Below are 21,726 nucleotides of genomic sequence, written 5' to 3'. Positions count from 1 at the left end.
ATCACGCTGCCTCTTCACTCCGACTGGCAGTCACTTTGTTGCAGCGCTCAGCATTTGCATAAAATAGCCTTCTTGTCTATTTTGGCCCCACCTTGCTCGCGCAGCGGTGAGCTCGTCGCTTGTCGCTGGCAAACGGTCACTCCCATGGAAAAAGAATGGTAGCCTGTCGCTCTGTCTCTTGTAGCTAATGTGACTGGGGGGTCAGGCGTAGCTACATCGTAGGTCCTACGAGAAACTATAAATTGCACATGGGTCACTGACCTATAAATGCCTCAGCTTATGCGATACTGCTGTATCCGTGTTTCTCTGGGTTGTGAAGGTGCAGTTTCTTGAAAGCAGCTTTCTGATGAATGACTTCCCCTGCTTTATTGTCTCTCACTAATCATTTACAACATTGATTAGACTCCTGAGTCCATGTCCTTCCTGCATCTGTATATGCAGTGCATGCTCGGAGAACGTCTGTGCACGCTGATGTATGCTTCTAGCTTTATGAATAGTGATAGAGAGTATGAATAAGAATCATAAAAAATCGAATAATCTTTGTTCAGATTCTCGTTCGATTAATGATTCTTTAATATAATGAAGTACCATTTATTTCAACAAAACTGTGAATATGCAAATATGTCCATTTAGGAAAACCGTGCCAATAGTTAAGCCATGATTGCAATGCCTAAACAACATGTTTCTGACCAAACTTGTTTCTTAAGCTCAAATAGTGCACCATTTATGTCGTTTTAGGGCGTTTTCACATTAGCACTTTTGGTGCGCACCCGGGTTCGATTGACATCAGAGTTCGGTACATTTGGATGATGTGAACGCTGTCTTCCGAACTCGGGTGCGCACCCGCGAAACGTACTCGAGTCCGCTTAAAAAGGGTGGTCTGGGGTCCGGTTCATGTGAACTCCAGATCGGTTTGCTGCTAATGTGAGCGCAATCGTACCAAATCGCGGAAGTGAACCACTGTTAATTACGTGTTATATGGAATGTCCCACCAAAACAGACGTGTGTGTTTGTGTGCGTGCACTTACCTTGACAACAAAATGCATGGAATGCTTGCTTGACTTCTGTTTTTATTTTTTAAACCTTTGTTATTGTTTTCAAAGAAATAATACAGAAACGCACTTGCGTCTGTCTGCCCCAAACATACTGAAGTCGTTTCGTTGACAATGGTCTGTTCGCCGACGTAAATTTTTTCGGAGGCATTCAGAAATAATCTCTCTGCTTGGAGTTCGTCAATCACGATTGTCGTCTTCTCGTTTACAGCGGTTGCCAAGCAACATGAGAACGCGCCGGCTGCAGCTTGATGATGCAAGCGTACTGCAGTTCGGATGCAAAAATAATATGTGAACACAGTCCATGGGGGACATGGGGAGGGGGGAGCAATCGAACTCGGGTTCGGACCAGGCAATCGCACCAAATGTGAAACCGTCCTTAGATACTGAGCATGCACACAGGTTGCCAAGCTCCTCATGCCACTCTGTATTGAACCCTGATCCCAAGTTGAAATGTATTTGTATGCATAAAAATAAGAAGAGTTTGGTTCCAAAATGCGATAAACCGCATTTAAAATCAGTATTGTATCTGGTCAGTATTAAAAAGTCAAATTTAAATTTTACGGAAAATCCGATTTTTGTCATCTTTTCTCCCTTTTTTTCCAAAGCACAACAAACGCCAGTCCTCCTTCTTTGCGGAATGCAATAAATCCGCTTAACCAATCACAGCTCACCATTCCACACAAGGTAAACAATAATGGCGACACTTTGAATGCACACAAGAACCTAGTTTTCCTTATATAATAATAATAATAATAATAATACTTTGATGGCATTGATGAACCTGTAGTGGTTTTCTGTTGCGGGGAGGAACGCAAGCCATCAAAATAAAAAAAATGTACGCAAGAGGCGAAAGAAAAAGGCCGGCTGTTGCTTGTTCTAACACAACAGCATCAAACTTCTGTCATGTTAACACATTGACCTCAGGGTGCAACAATGAAAAACTTTCCATTTATTTTATTCGAAGTCGACGAAAATCGAGCTGGACCAAAACATTTTACAGCTGATCGCTGTCAAAAATGTTCAGCAACGGCGTCCCAAGGATGACAACAGCAATGACAGTGTTCTTAATATGACAAAGTGTTTTGATTAATGCCATTATGTTTATTTTTTAATCCGTGTATACCACTAGTCAACTAAATGAATATAACATGGCAAAGATGAATGCACATTTATATATTGATACTATAGATTTATAGCATTTTGAAAATAAAAACTTGTCATGGATTTATTGCATTTTGCGGAAAAAACTCAGTTTTTATAATCTTTGAAAATCAAATTATGGATTTAATTTTTTCTGTTTTTATAACCTAAAGATGCTATGTGAACGTTTGTAACACTTTCTTGGTATAGAAAACACATTTTTACCCAAATTAGTCAAAATGGATTTATTGCGTTTTGTAACCAAACTCTTCATATATAATTATTTCTCAATGCTTTATATATTTGCACACCTACAGTACCAGAATCCCATCTGTTTATGCAAAGGGATCTCATTAAAGTCACCATTAAATAAGACACAACCCTTTTCTCTCCCCTCTGCCGGCAGCACAGACATCCTTTTCCTTTCATGTAAAACGTAGGCCCGCTACTGGAGCTTGAGTCCAGTGGAACCTTTGGCTTAAGGTTATTTTTGCACTTTCCTGTAAAAACAGTGCACACGTCTCCCACAATGAGTGATGATGCGTTTCCTGCTGAGTGGCTGGAAAATAGCGACATTCCCTCCTTGAAAAAGAGACTGGGGGCGGGGGTGACGAGAGGGTACCAGGATTTGACAACAAATCTGGTCATCAGACTGTCTGGTTTATTTCAGAATATATATATATATATATACACTGAATCTGATGTACAATGTGAAGCATATTTGCCTCGCTGTACATTTTGACTCGCTATAAGCAAAGTCTGCACCAACGATGGGGTGTTTTCTTCAGATTTACAGCATTGATTATGAAGAGAAACGTATGCAGACTTTTGTGAAATTGGATGTAAAATGGTAAAACATTTACATTACATTTATGCATTCGGCAGACATTGATACAGAGGCAAAGGTTATGGACTGCAACTTTACCAAAACCTGAAAGAAATGCTAAAAAAGCTTAAACTGCATGGTTTGACAGGGATATGAGTATGGAAAACGTTGACAAATACCTCTTACGATTAAGTAAGTTGAATAACATGGGAGGAGAACAGAAGCAGTGTTATTCTTTACACCATCTCACAATAACACACACGCCCCTGCTGGTCCCTGGGGAGCAGTTGGAGGGTAACATGAGCACGTGCAACACACACTCCAACATAAACACAAAAGAACGCACATACCCATGCAGACATGCGGTATGTTACGGATATGGTACTTGCATACACAACGGCAGGTGCTCCACCAGAAGGGGTCCCCATGTTGTCTCTCTCCCAGGGGAGACTACGTCTTCTCTCTGGGTACCAGTGGGCAGAAAGGCCCCCAATACTTGGTATTTTACTGGAAGTCCTTGTTTTTCTCATTGGCCTGTGACTTAAACCGTTACCACACGTGCAGTGAGTGTGACGTATAGGGACCGATGTATAGTAACTTATACCAACATACACCAGCATAGCCTAAGATACTGTATATGACCCTGATTTATCTACTTTCTTCCTCAAATGCTAAAGGAAACATCAGTCTTATCCCTGACTGGTTGATCATATTACAGCATTCATTTAAAGATACATATGGGTCAAAATGCAGTATACATGGGTTTCAGCTGGCGTCACTCTCTTGTCTTCCGCCATTTTGAGGACCTGAAGTGGTCGCAAAAGAACTAGAAGCTATGCCTTCAATATGTTGTGAGCATCAAAATCGCTATTTTTACAACACTAAGAAGGCTCGACAAAACATGATATTTTGCTCGAAGTATCGCCTGTGTCTCTACACGTGAACTCGAGCATTGAGAACATTGTTTGTGAACAAAGAGTTTACTAAAAAGAAGGTTTTGAACAACTGACTTTGGTTGATTTGGCTTCCGCTCGCCGCCATCTTCCCAGTCTAGATGTATCGATCTGCGAATGGACCGTAAGGAGGGAGGAGAGTAAAGATGGATAGCTCCTAAAGCATAGTTCCATATAAATGCACAGATAATTCGTTGTTTTGTCGCAAGTGAAAAACAATATTGACCTTCTAGTTGAAAAAGGAGCCTCATATGAGATTCATTCATTCGCATTCAGAAATCGATTATTTCCGTCTGGCAGGGATGACGAGCAGACACCATAACAGCCAAAATCAGTTGTACAAAACTTTCTTTTTATTAAACTCTGTGTACACAAACAATGTTCTCAATGTTCGCGTTCATGAGTAGAGATCCAGGTGATACTTCGAGCAAAGTTTCATGTTGTGACGCGCCGCCTTAGTGTTGTAAAATAGTGGTAGTTCGGTAGCAGCGAACAGCGGCTGGAAGAACGTATCGGGGATTGAGTAGGCATCACACCCAAACCAAGGTATATTTTTTTAAAGTCGCGTTTCTTTTCATGACAGTCGAGGTGCGACATGTTGTCTTTCGTAGCCATTTCCCGTATCCATAAGAATCATAGACAGTAAAAGATAAGAAATCCGTAAATCGTAGCAAGCCAGCCAATGCTTGTCAGTAGCCTACTGGTACTCGGTAGGTCCTCAAGATGGCGGCATAACGTAAAAAGTCACATGACTGAAACCCATGTATTGGTTCAGGCCTGTTTGTAACATGCTCAGTTGTGACCCACTTTTTAAAATCCCAGTTTAAGTCATTTTTTTGTGATTTGCTGTTTTCTACGTAAAATCGTTACACATAATGTAAAAAACATTCTGTGAAAAATAACCTTGATATCTTTAATATTGACTGAAGATCATATCAAAGGTTGAAATCAAACTTTGTAATAAAATTGTGAGACTTTGGTGTGCATAGACAGGGTCAGTTGCTGGTACAACTGGCTTCTTTCTTTTTACCTATTTTTGTTTTTAGATAATTTATTGTTATATTGTGATGTCTGTTTGTTATTGTGTTGTGAGTACGCTGCAGCGGTTCCCTTGTCCGAGACAAATTTCTCCCAAGGGAGACAATAAAAAACTACCTACCTACCTACCTACATGTTAACGATATGCAAAAGGTACAAACCCCAAAGTAAACGATGACCCGAGTTATCGTCTCCAACATAATCTCTTTTCTTGGACTACAACAAACACACAGATTGTAGGCAACAGTTTACTTCCTGTGGGATTGGTGATGTAGACCAGACCGATATTATCATAATTCCTCCCGCTTCGGACTCACAGCCTGTAAGTTAACTCCTGTTAGCATTGCATTGTGACCGAATCTTTCAAACAAGGTAGGGAGCGTCACATTTCCGGCTGACGTCAGAGGTATTCAGACCAATCACAACGTACAGATAAGCTGGCCAATCAGGGACACAGAGCTTTTAAAGGCGCTCTAAGCGAATAATGTGCGACGTCACTTCCTGTTGATGTTTGAACTGTTTTCAAACAGACAGAGCGTAGCTAACTCCTCCCCCTCCCCCTCCCTTCCGTGCTTTCATGAACGCGCCCAACCCCCACCCCCAAATCCTTCTTGTCGTTTATTGGCTGGAATACTTTGTTTTGTTTTGTGCTGGCTAGGTTTGGCCATTTGTTGATATTGCCGTTTGTGAAGCCTGGGCTGTCTACAGAGATCGCGTTTTTTAACAGTTTGATCAGCGGACAGGCAGCAAGCAGATAGTGAGGAGATGTTTCCGGTATGTAACAAAAAATGTTTTATGGTCTAAAACGCTTCAATTCGCTTAGAGCACCTTTAAAATCTGTGCGTTTCAGGAAGAGAGTAAAATCTGGAGCTACAAAAATGTACGGTATGTGGAAAAATGTTCTTTTTTTAAACCACGCGAACACATTGTATTATATCAAATACACAAAATAGCGTTGTTTTTTAGCAATGAAATAGGTGCTCTTTAAATATTTTTATTATGGTGAGGTGAGTCCACATTGGATATGTTATTTATTTCAGTTTAGCAAGGTAACTTTTTGCTTAAATTATTCTATCCTTTTTCATGTGCGTACTTAGACTATTGTTCATGCTTATTTCAAAGTCGCTTTTATTCAAAGTCTTAAACAAGGAAATTATGTGATTTAATTTCCCATAGCCACTTTTTATTGCTGTAAGGGGTTAAAGGAAGCATTTGGACATTGTTGATGTGGGAAATCAATGATAAAGAAATGAATGTGGGAAAAAAACTGAGATGAAAAGAATGTAGATAAGGCTGCTCACATGACCTTGGGCTGCCTTTGTATGTCCATTCCTCTTCCTCTACAAAGATGTGATGTCACTTCCTGCGAGTATCCTTGGTTTAGAGATTTTTCATTGAACCATCCCAGATGGAAAACAGTGCACTAAAATACACTTTATTTGAGTACACGTTTTGATGCACTCATTTTGTACTAATCTTTAAGATAAACTTAAGAACATCTAAGTGCACTCAACTGTGCTATTTTTATTTCAGTATACCAAAGATCAGCTTAAGTGTTACTGGGATTTAGTATATATATTTTTTAAGTGCACTAAGAACTACTGAAGTAGAACCATACTTTTTAATAAATATATTTGTAATGTACTGTACAGCTTTATTTGGCACAAAAATGTACTTGCTGGTATTTAAGTACTTCGTACATTTAAGTATACAATCTGTAACAAAAACATTTAAAAGAGTATCGTCAGGTAACTGAGGGTGATAGAAACCACCCTGTTAATCTGTTAACTGACTACGTACAGTTATTAGTCATCATCGTGTTAGAGAGAGGATGTGTCCTTGGTTTGGTATAGTATAGGGGGACTCTATGTGTGTGTAGTATGTAAAGCATGTTAGCTCATTATATTAAGTATGGCTGATGGTAATCACTACTCTGTGGGTCCCAATGTGTGCTATCTTAAAGGGACAGTTCACCCCAAAATAAATATTTTCTCATAATTTACTCTCACAATCATTGTTTCAAACCAGAGAGAGAAGCTCTTTTCCTACAGCAGTCAATATGTGTAACGTAATCCACTGAGAGGCGAGCGAGTTGAGAACCGAACTCAAACTCAAAAACATGACATGGCATGACATAAACCACTAGTAGAAACGTTTTATTTACAAATAAAGCTTGAAATGACAATGAAAATATGGCGGAAATCTTAAATGTATTCATACTGCATACTGATGTGTTCGACTTCATGCAGCGCTGCGCAGACCGATCGGTGCTGTGCATGCCGGTTAAAATTTTTGTCTGACTTGACCTGCCGCTGAAGGCATGTGACTGTGACGTCATTTGGTGAGTGACAGAGATCCTGTTGGGTCTCTCCGTGGAGCAGAGGGGGAAAAACGCAGCAGGTTGCTCTGGTTTTACAGCCTCAAATCACCCTAAAACACACACACACATGCATGTACATGTAATTCATTTCAAATATGTCATTTTTTGACAGCTTCTATTGTCTTTTTTTATTACATGCACATGCATGTGTGTGTTTGATCTAAGGGCAGGACAGTAACTATTTTAACTATACAGTTTAAAAACAGCTGAATCACCCTTATTGTGTATGAGTGCGTTAGTTTCATGCTGTACATGTTTTCGTTGTCTCTGCCTTTCCTGCCCCACCCTAAAGCGACCACATGAAATGATCTGAGTTCAGCCCAGGTGTTTGCTTGTGTCTAAGATGCCTGGTAAAGGTGCACTTGATTGTTTGGGCGGGGAAAGTTTAAAAGCTGTGACAAACCTCAGGTGTCAAATCCGCTCGCTGTAAAATCTTATTAGAATCTCAGTTGGTTTGTCATAGAGATTAAATTGAGTTCAAAATAATTCTCATTCTTATAAAAAACTGAAAGAATTCAAAGTATTAAAATATTATCTGCTGTTTGAAGTCACAGTTAATCGTCGTTTGTGTTTCCGGACTACATAATATTATTGCTCAGAGCTGTAAAAAAGTTTTTTTTACAATAACTACTACTAAATAATACTGTCATTAGGGTCTCTTTTCATATGTCTGATAACATACGGTAATGTCCGGCTTGGCGCTGACTCGCAGCGCTGTCCCTTTTCATTATGTATTAGTGTTTTTCACCTCCCATTGGTCATCCCAGTGTCTGTAGGGTGGCCCTGTGTGGGTCTGGTCTGTGCCTGTCAGGAGCCCTGTGGTCTGCCAGAGCAAAAGGGCAGACAGGTCTCCTATCAGCATCACACAGCTCTTCCTGAACGGATGGGCTTAGGAGGGCTCTCTCTCTAAATGGTAGGGCTGTAACAAGATTAATTGCGACTATTCGCATACAAAATTAAAGTTTGTGTTTGCATAATATATGTGTGCAGTGTGTGTAAATATTTTGTATATATAAATACACACACATTCATGTATGTATTTAAAAAAAAATTACGTGTATGTGTTTATATTTTTTATATATATTTAATTTGTTATATTATTTTTATTTTTATTGTTTATTTTAGGGATCGACCGATATGGATTTTTTTTGTGCCGATACTGGGTTTTTTTTGTTTCATCAGCCGATGACCTATACAGGCAGCCGATTTTCTTGAGCCAATATTTGGAGCCGATACTGCTTTTGCTCACTCAATTTACATCATAAAAATGACACAATTATGATGATGCCAAATGTTACAAGTCTCAATTTAAAAAAGTAAAATTTATTGAACTTAAAAAAAAATATATTTAACAAATAGTAAAAACAGGTGGGGGTGCTATGGAACCATGAACTGCGCTCTCCAAAATGACGAGGAACTATTATCATCAAAGAATATTGATTTCTAGCACTTTACTACTACAAATATAGATAGATAGATAGATAGATAGATAGATAGATAGATAGATAGATAGATAGATAGATAGATAAAAACCTGCTTTGTCCAGCTATAATCAGCTGTTAAGCAGAGTTTTCGATGTTGTCATGAAAAGTTTGGTTGTTTTTAGTCACATGACCTGCAATCGCTTGCAGCTTCCAGCACGCTGTCTGTAAATAGTGCAGGAAAAACTATCGGCGAACACAGCAGCCATATATCGGCCGATGCCGATACACATAAAACTCGCAAAAATCGGCCCGATATATCGGCCGGCCGATATATATCGGTCTATCACTAGTTTATTTACTTATTTTTATATACATAATAATTACACCAAGTACACACACACACACATATATTATGCAAAAAACTTTTATATTGTATGCAGTAAATCACGTGTATTTATAGATTATTACATATTTACATGTTATGCACGGATACAACATTTCTGTTATGATATGATATTCAGGTACTTATAACCAATGGGCTACGGATATCGATAAATAGTAGGGATGCACCGATACCACTTTTTTGGAATACGAGTACGAGTACTTGCATTTCAGTACTTGCCGATACCGAGTACTTAATAAAAAACATGATTTAAATTTACAGGTAACAGCTTTAGTCGTATAATTTAACAAAAAAACAAGGGACTAGTTTTCCAGTTTGTTGTAAACTCTGCCTCTTTGGATAACACGAGGCATTAACCCCTTACACGCCGCTCAAACATAGACATTTCTCAGACCGTGGTATCGATCCCTGGTATCGGGGGACTTTTAACGAGTACGAGTACTTTAGAAAATGTGGTATCGAGGCCGATACCCGATACCAGTATCGGTATCAGTGCATCCCTAATAAATAGCAATTTTTTTTCTTTTTACTCCTTATTTAAACTTATTGGAGCCGTTTCCCGGATAAGGCTTACGCTAGTCCTAGGCTCAAATGCTTATTTAAGAGATCTTACTTTAAAACAGTTTGAAATAACATACTTTCAAATATATGCAGTGCCATTGTTTTGTCTCAAGATTCACATCAGTAATGTTTTTTGTAGGGTATGTTTGTAAAAACTAAACCCTGTCCCGGAAACTACCTCATAATGTTATAATAAAAAAACGCAATTAGACAGAATTGTAAAACGTTTTTTACAGAGTTTTTCCGCCCCTTTGCCAAAATATTCTGCTCTGATCATCGACTTTTTTTAACAATCAGCCGATGTTCAAAAGGGGACAATTTGTTTTTACCTGCAGATCCCGATTATAGGCCGATCTCTAATATTTATGCTTATTCATACATTTTGTTAGACAAATCAAGAAAAGTAAAATGTAAATAAAAACAAAGCAGCTCATGCATAACTGGATATTTGCAATTAATACATGCAGTTTAGCCTTCATCCTTAAGACATATTTTACCCAAAAAATAAAAATGCAGGTTTTGAAACACGTGAGGATGAGTAAACGATGACAGAATTTCTTCAGCTATTGTTGTCTACAGAACTGTGGGTTAATCTTTACAATATCAGGTGGATTACAGTAGTGCTTAACACACAAAGGGACTGTATGTGCGTGTGGCTTGAACACTATAGTTTTTCAAAGCATTCGTCATTTCGGCTTTTCCTGTCCCTCCTCTCTGTACCGCATGAAATGAAGGTAAAGTGCAGCATGTGTATGTTGCTACTGTATATGATTAAGTGTTTTTTCGTGTGTGTGTGTGTGTGTGTGTGTGTGTGTGTGTGTGTGTGTGTGTGTGTGTGTGTGTGTGTGTGTGTGTGTGTGTGTGTGTGTGTGTGTGTGTGTGTGTGTGTGTGTGTGTGTGTGTGTGTGTGTGTGTGTGTGTGTGTGTGTGTGTTACAGGTATCTTCTGAAAAGCAGTCTAATGCCTTCAGTATATAAGGGTTGTTGTTTTCCATACATTGTACTGTACCACTGTACGTCAAATGATGACCATTCATGTCTGCAGCACAAATGATGCAGAACAAGTTTAGGGTTAAAATTTAAAAATATACTGAACAAGATCACTTTCCACTCCAAGACCAATGCTGCATGCATCTGAATTATCTAAAAGCAGTTACATGCATGCAAAGGTGAATGAAATTTTCATTCATAGAAGTTTCATTGAGGTTTCTCCCATTGACACACACATATTTATTCTCCACTTTTTCACTTCATTGCTAAATATTTACAGTGAAAGGAGAGAAAGGCGGATGTGCACATGAGGAAGTGGTTGAGCCCATTGAAGAGACATTGAAGTCACAGGTTTACCTCTCACCGTCCTCTGTTGAACTTGTGCATTCCAGCAGTGTTTATCTCCTCATTCTTCTCTGGATCACAGGTTTGGATAAAATCACCGGTTTGAAGTCCCATGAAGCACAAAGAGATGCATAACCCATCAGTTTTTGTGTTTACTCTAGATTCAATCGTCTTTGCTCAGTGAATGCAGAGTTTGTCTGTATGTGCATGTAATCTTTTATCCAAAGTGATTTAGAAATGAGAAAGCATTCAGCATTTTGTTTAAGCTGCTGCATTAGGTTAGGTTATACTTGATGTGGTAGTGGTGTAACACGCGTGATGATGATCACATGACTCTGCTGGTGTATATGTTGTGTATGCAGTGTTGCTGTCGAGTTTGTAAGAGTGCTGTAGCCTCAAAGCCTCAAAGTGCTTTTATTGTGTATCTGTCACTCTGCCATCTGCTTACATTTAGGCATTTAGTAGACGCTTTTATCCAAAGTGACTTAAACAATAAAGCGATATGTTCTAGGGAAGAAATTGGACAAAAGGTGCTTATAACAAGATACAAGTTTTCACTTGCTTATGGTGTCTTGATCCAACGTGATCCCACAGGAAAACATAACACTTGTTTGAGGTGGCCATTTTGTATGAATTTGTACAATTATTCAAAAAAGCAAGAATGAAGACACACCTCTAAATCTAACCATCACTGGGGTGACAGCAGATTACACTAATGAGATTTAGTCACGTTGTAAAATAGTTACTTATCGCCAATAAATTGTGTTGGTTAAGCTTTGGTGCTCATGCAGAGGATATAGGTTTGAATCCATTTTGTGTGGTATCTTCCCATGTTAATCATCACAGCAAAAAGGCCCAAAAGTGATGATTTGCTGCTCTTTTTGCATCTTTTATGCAGGACATTGGTAAGATTGGTTTGTTGGTACTGTACAGTATATGTGAACATCAGGCACCTGTCTGTCAGATCGCACCTGGTCTTTAGAAGCGCTGCTTGTTTACTCTGACCGGCGACCGTTGTGAGGGTGTCACGCCTGACTGCCTGCTGTTAAACAGCTGTAAGAGAGTTATCCAATCCACTGACGCCAATGCTTGCTCTCATCCACGCATTAGGCTGTGTCTACACTGCAAGCAACAAAACTAGATCACTCCTGTTATAATGAGAGATGCTGTCAACGCGGTTCATTTTGCATCGCTTTTAAGTGACACAGTGATATATAAGCACACTTAAAGGGACACTTTGCTTCAGCTCCCTTTAGAGTTAAACAAATTTTTCTTTTTGGAATCCATTCAGCTGATTTCTGGGTCTGGCAGTACCACTTTTAGCATAGCTTAGCATAATCCATTGAATCTGATTAGACCATTTAGCATCGCGCTAAAAAATAACCAAAGAGTTTTCATATTTTTCCTATATAAAACTTGACTCTTCTGTAGTTACATCGTGTACGAAGAAAATGAAAAGTTGTAGCAACACGCTCTATAGGCCAGTTTGTCTGCTTAGGGCTACTGTAGAAACATGACAGTGCAAATTGGCGACATCCATGTAAGGGGACCTGCGGTGTATGTAGGTAAAAACATCTCATTCTAAGGTAATAAAAACAATATAGTTCATAAGGTCTTTATACACTATTGCTGATATACGTCAATGAATCCTTTTAAAGTTACACAATGCACCTTTAATATCAAATTATTCATTTGTGTTCAATTTAAAGAAAGAAAGTCGTATAAATATGGGACGGCATGAGAGTAAAATAAAATAAAATTATATTTTGCTGAACTGTTCCTTTAAGACCATTCTTAAAGGGCTAGTTTACCCAAAAGTGATAATTCTGTTGTACTTCACCATCACATCATTGCAAGCCCATTTGACTTTTGTTTTTCAGATATGAATCATTGATGCTTTTTCAAAAGAAGTGAGATGGTCAGGTTATGTTGATGAGCTGTAAGTGCTAAAGGTGATGGCTGATTAATAATGCTGGATTGTTTTTGAATAGCAGTCGGTGTGTGTGGTGTCAGACAGGATACAGATGGGGTTTCTCGGACTTGTTTATAAATCCCTAAGGAGATCTGACACACGTACACACACACACACACACGCATACAAGCATAGCTTGATGGCATCTATCACAGCACAGATAGCTCTGAAGGTTCACACATTCACACTGCATGCACATATTTTTGCACCTGTTACAATAAGCAAATGCACTGCTGTTTACCAACTTGGCATAGAGATTTAAACAGAAAACTTTTATCCCTTAGCTATCGTGACCTGATTCGACCCCCCCACAAAAACTTGTGCAGTTTCAGTTTGCGCAAACCGGAGCCCACTTCCCACCCGTCTGTAGATAATTTGGTGCACAAGTCCATGTTTTTTCATCTTAGTGCTGTAATTGACTCAGATCTTACCCAAAAGGGGATTTTAATTCACACTTTTCACCATTGCAGAAGGGTTGGGGATATCCCAGATTTGAGACCAAAGGTCACAATGGAGCTTTGAAATACCTCACATACCTGTGATGATGATGAGACTGATTGTTGGGAAGATCTGTGCGGTTCTCCAAAACAGAGTTTGGTATCTGATCCCAGATGTTTAAACTGTGTTACACCGTAGGTCAGGCATGTGCACTTCTCACTTTAAGCAAGAGTATAGTGTGTACTCCTGTTGTTCTTTGTGAATAAGTGATCTGAGATCAGATTAGAGAAGTGTCACACCTACAGTACACTCTATCTATCTATCAGAATAATACACATTCCTGTAGTGACTCATATCCTGTCTGCTGGCACTGCTCTCTTCACATGTGCTCTGAATATGACTGTTTACTGTGTGTGCGATTGTGCGTGTGTGTGTGTGTGTGTGCGCGCGAGTGTGTTTGGGGGGGCAACTTATTTAACACAATAACTCAGGGATTTATTCTTTTTTTTACACTACAACTTTCTTTTTTATTCTTTCTCTCTCTTTTTATATCTTTCATTTCTTTTATCTATCTTCCTCCCTCCCTCCCACTGTCTCTCTTCCTTTTTCTTTATATTTTTTGTTCTTTCTTCTTTTCCTTTATTTTGTTTTCTTTCTTTCTTTCTTTCTTTTTACTTTTTGTTCTCCATCCATCTGTCTCTTTCTTTCTCTATCCCTTTCCCTTTTTTCATTATCTTTCTTTTGTTCCTTTTTTCATTCCTTCTTTCTGCTTTTTTGTTTGTTTAAATTCTTACTTTTCTTCTCTTTCTCTTATCTTTGTTGTTCTTTTTTTCTTTATCCATCTCTTTATAGCTTTTTCCTTCTCTTTCTTTTGTTCTTTCATTCTTTTTTCCTTTTTTATGTGTTTACAGTCTTATCTCTTTCTCTTCCTCTTTTTTCTTTCTTTTTCCTTTCTTTCTTGTCTTGTCTTCTCTCTCTCTCTTTCTTTCAATTTTTATCTGTTTTACTTGTTTCTTACTCTCCTTTTTTCTTTCTTTCTCCTGTCACTTTCTTTGTTTCTTTTACCTCCCTCTCTATCTCTCTCCCTTCTTTTTCTCTTTTTGTTATTTCTTTCTCTTACCTTTCTTTCTTTCTTTCTTTCTTTCTTTCTTTCTTTCTTTCTTATCTTCTCTTTCTTCTTTTTCTTTCACTTTTTATCTGTTTTACTTCTTTCCTACTCTCGTTTTCTCTTTCTTTCTCCTGTCACTTTCTTTTACCTCCCTCTCTATCTCTCTCCCTTCTTTTTTCTGTATTTTTTTCTTCTTTCTTTTTTTCTTTTTCTGTTTGTTGTTATACCTCTCTCTTACCTTTCTTTCTCTTTTTCCTTATCTTTCTTTTGTTCCTTTTTTCATTCCTTATTTCAATTTTTTTCTGTTTTATTTCATACTTTCCTTCTCTTTCTCTTCTCTTTGTTGCTCTTTCTTTCTTTCTTTCTTTCTTTCTTCCTTTCTTCATCCATCTCTCTCTCCTTTTTCTTTCACTTTTTATCTGTTTTACTTCTTTCTTACTCTCCTTTTCTCTTTCTTTCTCCTGTCACTTTCTTTTACCTCCCTCTCTATCTCTCTCCCTTTTTTTCTTCTTTCTTTTTTTATTTTTTATTTTTCTCATTATTTCTCTCTCTTCTTTCTTTCTTTCTTTCTTTCTTTCTTTCTTCTCCATTTATCCTTCTCTTTCTTTCTTTCTCTTTCCCTTTTACCATATCTTTCTTTTGTTCCTTTTTTAATTCCTTCTTTCTATTTTTTTTCTGTTTTATTTAATACTTTCCTTCTCTTTCTCTTTTCTTTGTTGTTCTTTCTTTCTTCATCCATCTCTTTATAGCTTTTCCTTCTTGTTTTTTTCTTCTTTCATTCTTTTTGCTTTTTATGTTTCTACAGTCCTTTTTCTCTCTCTTCCTCTTCTTTCTTTCTTTCTTTTTCCTTTCTTTCTTATCTTCTCTCGCTCTCTCTTCTTTCTTTCACCTTTTATCTGTTTTGCTTCTTTCTTACTTTCCTTCTCTCCCATTTCTCTCTCTTTCTTTCTTTTGTCATTTTCTTTCTTTTTCTTTTTCCTCTCTCTCTATCTCTCGATTTCTCTCTCCCTTTTTCTTTCTTTCTTTCTTTCTTTCTTTCTTTCTTTCTTTCTTTCTTTCTTTCTTTCTTTCTTTTGTTCTTTCTTTCTTTCTTTCTTTCTCACTGTGTTGTGGTGTAGTGGGGGGTCTATTGCAGCAGAGACAGACGCCAGACAGCCCAAATGCCTCTCTCCTCTCTCTCTCTCTCTGTCTGTCTGTTTGCAAGAGTCTGTCAGCACTATTAGAGAAGCTGTCCTCCTTTACACACACAGACGCACACAGTGAACCCATCGACCCGTCTTTCTCACCAAGAAAACATTCCCACTTACTGCCCGCCTCCCATTAACCCCATCCTCCACAGTTTCTCCCTTTCCGTCCCTCAACAACTTCTACCTCCCTCTCGCTCTCTCTTAAAATTGGCATAACTTTCCATCATTGTACCTTTCTTACTCGTTTTATCTCTATTCCTCCAGTTCTTCCTGTACTTCACACTCAGCATCCTTTCCTCTGATCACTTTTTTTTCCCTGTCGTCTTGTTTTAGCCTTTGGTCTCATGAGGTCAGTTGAACCTCAGGTTACTTCTGCATGCCTTACAGCAGACATTTACAGCTGATTCATCATCTCTTCTGTGTATTTCTAGAATAGCACTTTCCCTTTTCAGGTCACCTGTTTGAGTTTAGCCTTTTGCAACGATTCTGCAAGCCTATTTACACTTCATCCTCATTGATGAAATGACTACCACTGTGTATGTGCATTCAGTCTACACTTGGAGATCTATCTATATATTTTATATAGGGCTGGACAGAATAAACCTTAAATAGTAACACATTTTTTTATTCTGTACTGTATATACTACGGTATGTCGCGCTCCTATACGTTAGACTGATTGTGACGCTACATGTGAGACATTAGTGTGATGAAGAAACATAAAGAAAGATAAATATACAGCTAATGGAAAAAATCCTGAGCAGGAGGAGGAGCTACAGAGGTGATATCTGTGGACATAATTCGGGTTTCTGTTTGTGACCCTGTCTGTAAAATCCAGGCTAAAGTCTCTAAATCTATCGCCTGAATGAATTTTGTAAGATACATAAGGTATGGTTCGTAAGGTACATTAAAAAATCACGTAGCAGTGCCCTGGCAACCATAATATTGGCAGTTTTACATGGGTAACCATTTCTACTTTTATCCTCATAATTCCGTCATTTTATCATAATTTAAAAAAAAATATGTATATAGTGTATACTTTTCTTACAGGACACCTTGTTGAAAAGCCATAGCTCACCATGCAGTTATAGGTCTGGTAAGGGAGTGAATGGAAAAGCTAAAGCAGACAAAATGTCATTAGCGGATGTTGTTTGTGTATACATTGAGCTCAGTATGTATGTGTGCATCTCCAACAAGGAGATGACTAAAGTTTTTCCCTGGTTATTTCTTCACATATTGTCTGCAGACTTTGAAAGACACAATGTATGTGATCGTTCTGCAAAATAAACCTGCATTTGATTTAATAACAACCAGTAAACCAGGTGCTAAATACACTGTGGAATCACGAATTTTGTGTACATTTTCATCACTATGAAGATAAAATGTTGGAGAAGATTTGATTCGAGTAGAAACATGAATTTTGTCAACATCTCCTTTCTGTCGAGCGTCTCTAAACACATTCATGATGATTGGACGATTTCTAATTACTTTGATTAGAAATTAGAATATCTATACTCTCATGTAACCAGGTTTTCATATTATATCATATATCATATTAATACCATCTTATTTCTCTCTGGCAGAACTCAATCAGACACAATCTGTCCTTGCATAGTCGCTTCGTGCGGGTGCAGAATGAAGGAACGGGTAAAAGTTCGTGGTGGATGCTGAACCCTGAGGGAGGCAAAAGTGGCAAATCTCCACGCAGAAGAGCCACGTCCATGGACAACAACAGCAAGTTCACGAAGAGCAGAGGACGAGCCGCCAAGAAAAAGGTAATTTGGGAAAACAGTTCACGGTCTTCGCCCGCCCAATAAACGTGAAACATTAGAGTCAAAGCAGATTTTAGTGTATAATGCTACGTTCAGTCCAGCCGCGGTAGAGGCGTCAAGCGCGAGTGATTTCAATGTAAAGTCAATGTAAAGACACTTTGGAACGCGTCTGGAGGTCTTGCAGCGCGAATTAGGCGTTTAGCGCGGCGCGGTAGATGTGATTTCGCCTCATTACGCATGAAGCGAGTAAACTCAAAATGTTCAAGCGGCAAACTAGACGCAAATTTGACGCCTCAAACGCGGCTGGTGTGAACCCAGAGGTGTCAAATTCGCGTCTACCGTGCTAGTTTGCCGCTTGAACAGTTTGAGTTTTCTCGCTTCATTCGCGCATGAAAGCCGCGCGTGAAATTCTAGTCAGCGAAACATTCACGTGGAAATTTGCATCATGGTAGGGGCTTCTGCGCCTCCGCTCGCTTCCTGTAATCACGTCACTACTAGAGCAAGCTCCTAATTGGTTAACGCGGCGCGTTTTTCCGCAAAAGTTCAAATTTTTCAACTCGCGCGTTTGGCACGACAAAGCTAAATTCATGCCATTTGCGCAAACTAAACACGCGAATGATGCGTAATAACGTCTGCTTCGCTAAACGCCTCATTCGCGCTGCGAGACCTCGAGACGCGTGTCAACGCGTCTTTACATTGACTTAACATTGAAATCACTCGCGCTTGACGTCTCTACCGCGGCTGGTCTGAACGCAGCATTAGTCTTCTCAATTGAAAAAGTCCTGTGTTTGAGTTTATGACAGAGTTGGTTTTCACGGTGTGCCATTGTGGTTTTCTCTTTTGTGTCTGTAGATGTCCTTGCAGGGTGGGCTTGATGGTGGTTCTAACAGTCCTGGTTCTCAATACCCAAAATGGCTTGGCAGCCCCAATTCTCACAGCAATGATGATTTCGAACCCTGGACCACCTTTCGTACACGTGCTGGCTCCGATGCCAGCACACTTAGCGGGCGCCGCTCACCCTTCCTACCCGAAGAGGATGAAGCCGGTGAGGTCCACCTGGGATACCCAGGTACCATAAGCACCAAGCTGGGTGGCCCTTTACCCAGCCTCTCTGAAGTAACAAGTTCCCTGGGACACCACGGATCTGAGAGTGTGATGATGGATAATCTTTTAGACAACCTGAACCTTATTTCTCCCAAAAGTAACGGGCAGGGAAGCCAAGACGGCCAATCCGCGCTGTCCTCACCCATGATGCAGGGCAGCCCCGGGTACCCATCTTATAACTCACCCAGTATGGGTTCACAGCCCCAGCAGGACTACCGAAAGTGTCTGTATGGGCAGGGAGGTCTAAGTCCCATTGCTATTCCTACATTATCAGACAGTAAGCCCGGAGGCTACGGGCCCTTCCTGGGCCAGTATAACTGTGCTGCAGGAATGCTTAAAGAGCTATTGACTGCAGATGCCGATCACAGAGAGCTGATGCAGTCTTTAGATACTATGGGGTCTCAGGTCGGGGAAGGGTTGCTAGCTACCTACGCTAGGTCGGGACAACTAGGACAGTGTGGCAAACTTTTGGGCCCACTTGCACATCCACACACACATCCTCAACTGCATACGCACCCACGCTCGCTCCATCAGATGCCCTCACCCCCAATGGGCCTGAACGGTTGTTCTCTGGTGCCGCATGGGCATCCTGGTCGCCTTGGTAACATGAAGCCACAACCGCACCTGCCTCACAATGATGTCGCTCATCTGGGACGAGGTGGAGGGGAAGCAGGCTTGCCAAGTTACACCAACGGTAACGGCTTCCACAGGCACGGACCGGTTCATCTCCACCATCATGGTCATCCAGAGCGGCTGCCCAGTGACTTGGACGATATGTCGATCGAGCAGCTAGAATGCGATGTAGAGACTGTCCTTCATGACACACTTATGGATGATGATGCCCTGGACTTCAACTTTGATCCCATGAGCAGTCAACAGAGTTTTTCTCACGGGGTGAAGACAAGCACACATAACTGGGTATCTGGATAAACACGCTGTTTTGATGAATACATACATGTTTGTGAGCTAGAAATGTAATATTTCCAATAGTTATCACATTATGTTATCAAAGCATACGATAGCCCCAAAAAGTATTTGGACAATTAAGCCAAAACTAAAAATATCAATGTCTTTATGTTACTGTATGGCACTAATGAATGTCTTTTTATGAAATTATATCAAATGAAATTATGTAATAAAATGTGTACATTTTTTAAACACCTCAAATATTCAAAATAAAAATATATAAAATATATATAGACCGATAGAAATCATTAAAATAAATATATAATAATATAGCAAAGAAAATGCATAGGCAATTTTGTTAGGACATTGCTCAAAATTAGGACAAAAAGTATAAATGTCAATAGTTAATGACCTCATAATCTGCTAAAATTACTTTTTTTGACAACGGTTTGATATTTTATTATTTATAATGTGGTCATTTTAAGTGTGCAAAAAATGTCCAAATACTTTTTGGGAATGCTGTATGTGCGAATATACATGTAAATATGTCATAGACAACCAATGACGATTGCATAATAAATGCAAGGTTATAGGCTGCATATACTGTCCAGCCTGTGGATAAGAGAGATTTACAGCAGGGTCTTAAAAATGTACAATCGTGTTCAAATTTTCCAATGTTCATTTGTGTAAAATATTGTTGGTGTTGGATCACCTTTCCGTTGTAGGCCAGTGAGCAGATCTGCATCATAGTAAGAGCTTTCCGCTCTTATGGGCAAGTGTGACAGCTCATGTCTGCCTCAGAAACATTACTGACATGACGTGTTTCGTTTTAGCTCTCTCTTACCTCTAAAACTCTCTCCGTCTCATTTCTCATCAGCTGTTTACCTCAGTCAGAACCTCTGTAGCCGATCAGCTGAAGCAGAAATAATCGCCGCGATTGTCAGGAATTGGTTTTCCTTTGGTTAGTCAGAATGTAAATACTAAGAGTGACTAGTCGAAGATGGGCTTTTTGTACAAATTTATTTTGACTCTCAGTTCTGCATTTAATTTAGTTGACCTACAGTTTCAAACTGTATGTAAACTTTAAACTGGAATGAATATTATTGTATATGATATGTATATGATACGTACAGATAGATCGTTTTTACATTTCAGGGTGTTGAATGGATGCCTTTTGTACAGAGATGTATATTTTTGTTGTACCAATGAGATGGTAAATTATATGTTTATATTAGTCGGCTTCTTAATTGTTGTTTCTCTCCAAAGACCCCTACCAGCATTTAATGTCTAAAACATTATATTGTGGCCTTTGCTGTATATACCGAATATAATAGATGTTCTCAAACTTTAAAACTTTTGAATTTAATATATTGGTGTATTTAATAATCCAAATGTGTGTTTTTTTTTTCCAAATATACATTAAAACACAATTACCAACCCCCCAAATTTCATCACAAAGCAGGTTTATTCAAGTTACTGTACTGTTAAAGGGACACTCCACTTTTTTTAAAAATAAGCTCATTTACGCAATGACATTACAGTACGCAGCGCCCAAAAAAGTCCCCTTGGTAACTTTCAATAGCAGGGGACTATTTTCAGGCACTGCGTAATATCACTACACCTGCTGCAGCCATGTTACGGCAGCATGAGAGTATATTTCCTAGACATATCGGCCTAAAAAAATCACAACTTTTAATTTTTCATCGGTATTAGTACACGATGTAACTACAGAAGTCAAGTTTTAAATAGGAAAAATATCAAAACTTGTAGTTTTTTAGCGTGATGCTAATGGTCTAATCAGATTCAATGGATTATGCTAAGCTATGCTAAAAGTGGTACCACCAGACCTGGAGATCAGCTGAATGGATTCCAAAACTGTAAAAATCAAATGTTTAACTCTAGGGGAGCTGGAAAATGAGCATATTTTCAAAAAAAGTGTGTCTCTTTAAAAATCTTATCTGTCATTGGCCTGTTCACCATAAGGGGAAGACTAAACAAAACCAGAGTTGTGTTAAAATTCATAAAGGCCGCAGAGTTCAAGATTTCTTAGGGCTAAATCAGGCTTAAAATGTTTTTTTCATTTTTGTATTTGACAGAGATTATATGATAATTTTGTATAATTTAAGT

The 21,726-nt window shown here is 39.0% G+C and overlaps 1 protein-coding gene across 1 annotated transcript in view; it reads left to right on the top strand.

Annotated features, from left to right (window-relative positions):
* foxo1b (forkhead box O1 b) overlaps positions 1–21,103 on the top strand; it is a 29,538-nt gene extending 8,435 nt beyond the window's left edge. Inside the window, exons 2-3 of the mRNA XM_065259569.2 lie at positions 17,401–17,592; positions 18,442–21,103. Of these exons, the coding sequence (XP_065115641.1) occupies positions 17,401–17,592; positions 18,442–19,623 (1,374 nt within the window). The 3' untranslated portion in view covers positions 19,624–21,103. The remainder of the gene's footprint in view (positions 1–17,400; positions 17,593–18,441) is intronic.
* Positions 21,104–21,726: the final 623 nt, after the last annotated feature.

Source organism: Paramisgurnus dabryanus, chromosome 10 (genome assembly GCF_030506205.2).
Source record: "Paramisgurnus dabryanus chromosome 10, PD_genome_1.1, whole genome shotgun sequence".
Lineage (NCBI taxonomy): Eukaryota > Metazoa > Chordata > Actinopteri > Cypriniformes > Cobitidae > Paramisgurnus > Paramisgurnus dabryanus.
The sequence above is the reverse complement of the archived record's forward strand: the minus strand, read 5'-3'. Positions and strand labels throughout refer to the sequence as shown.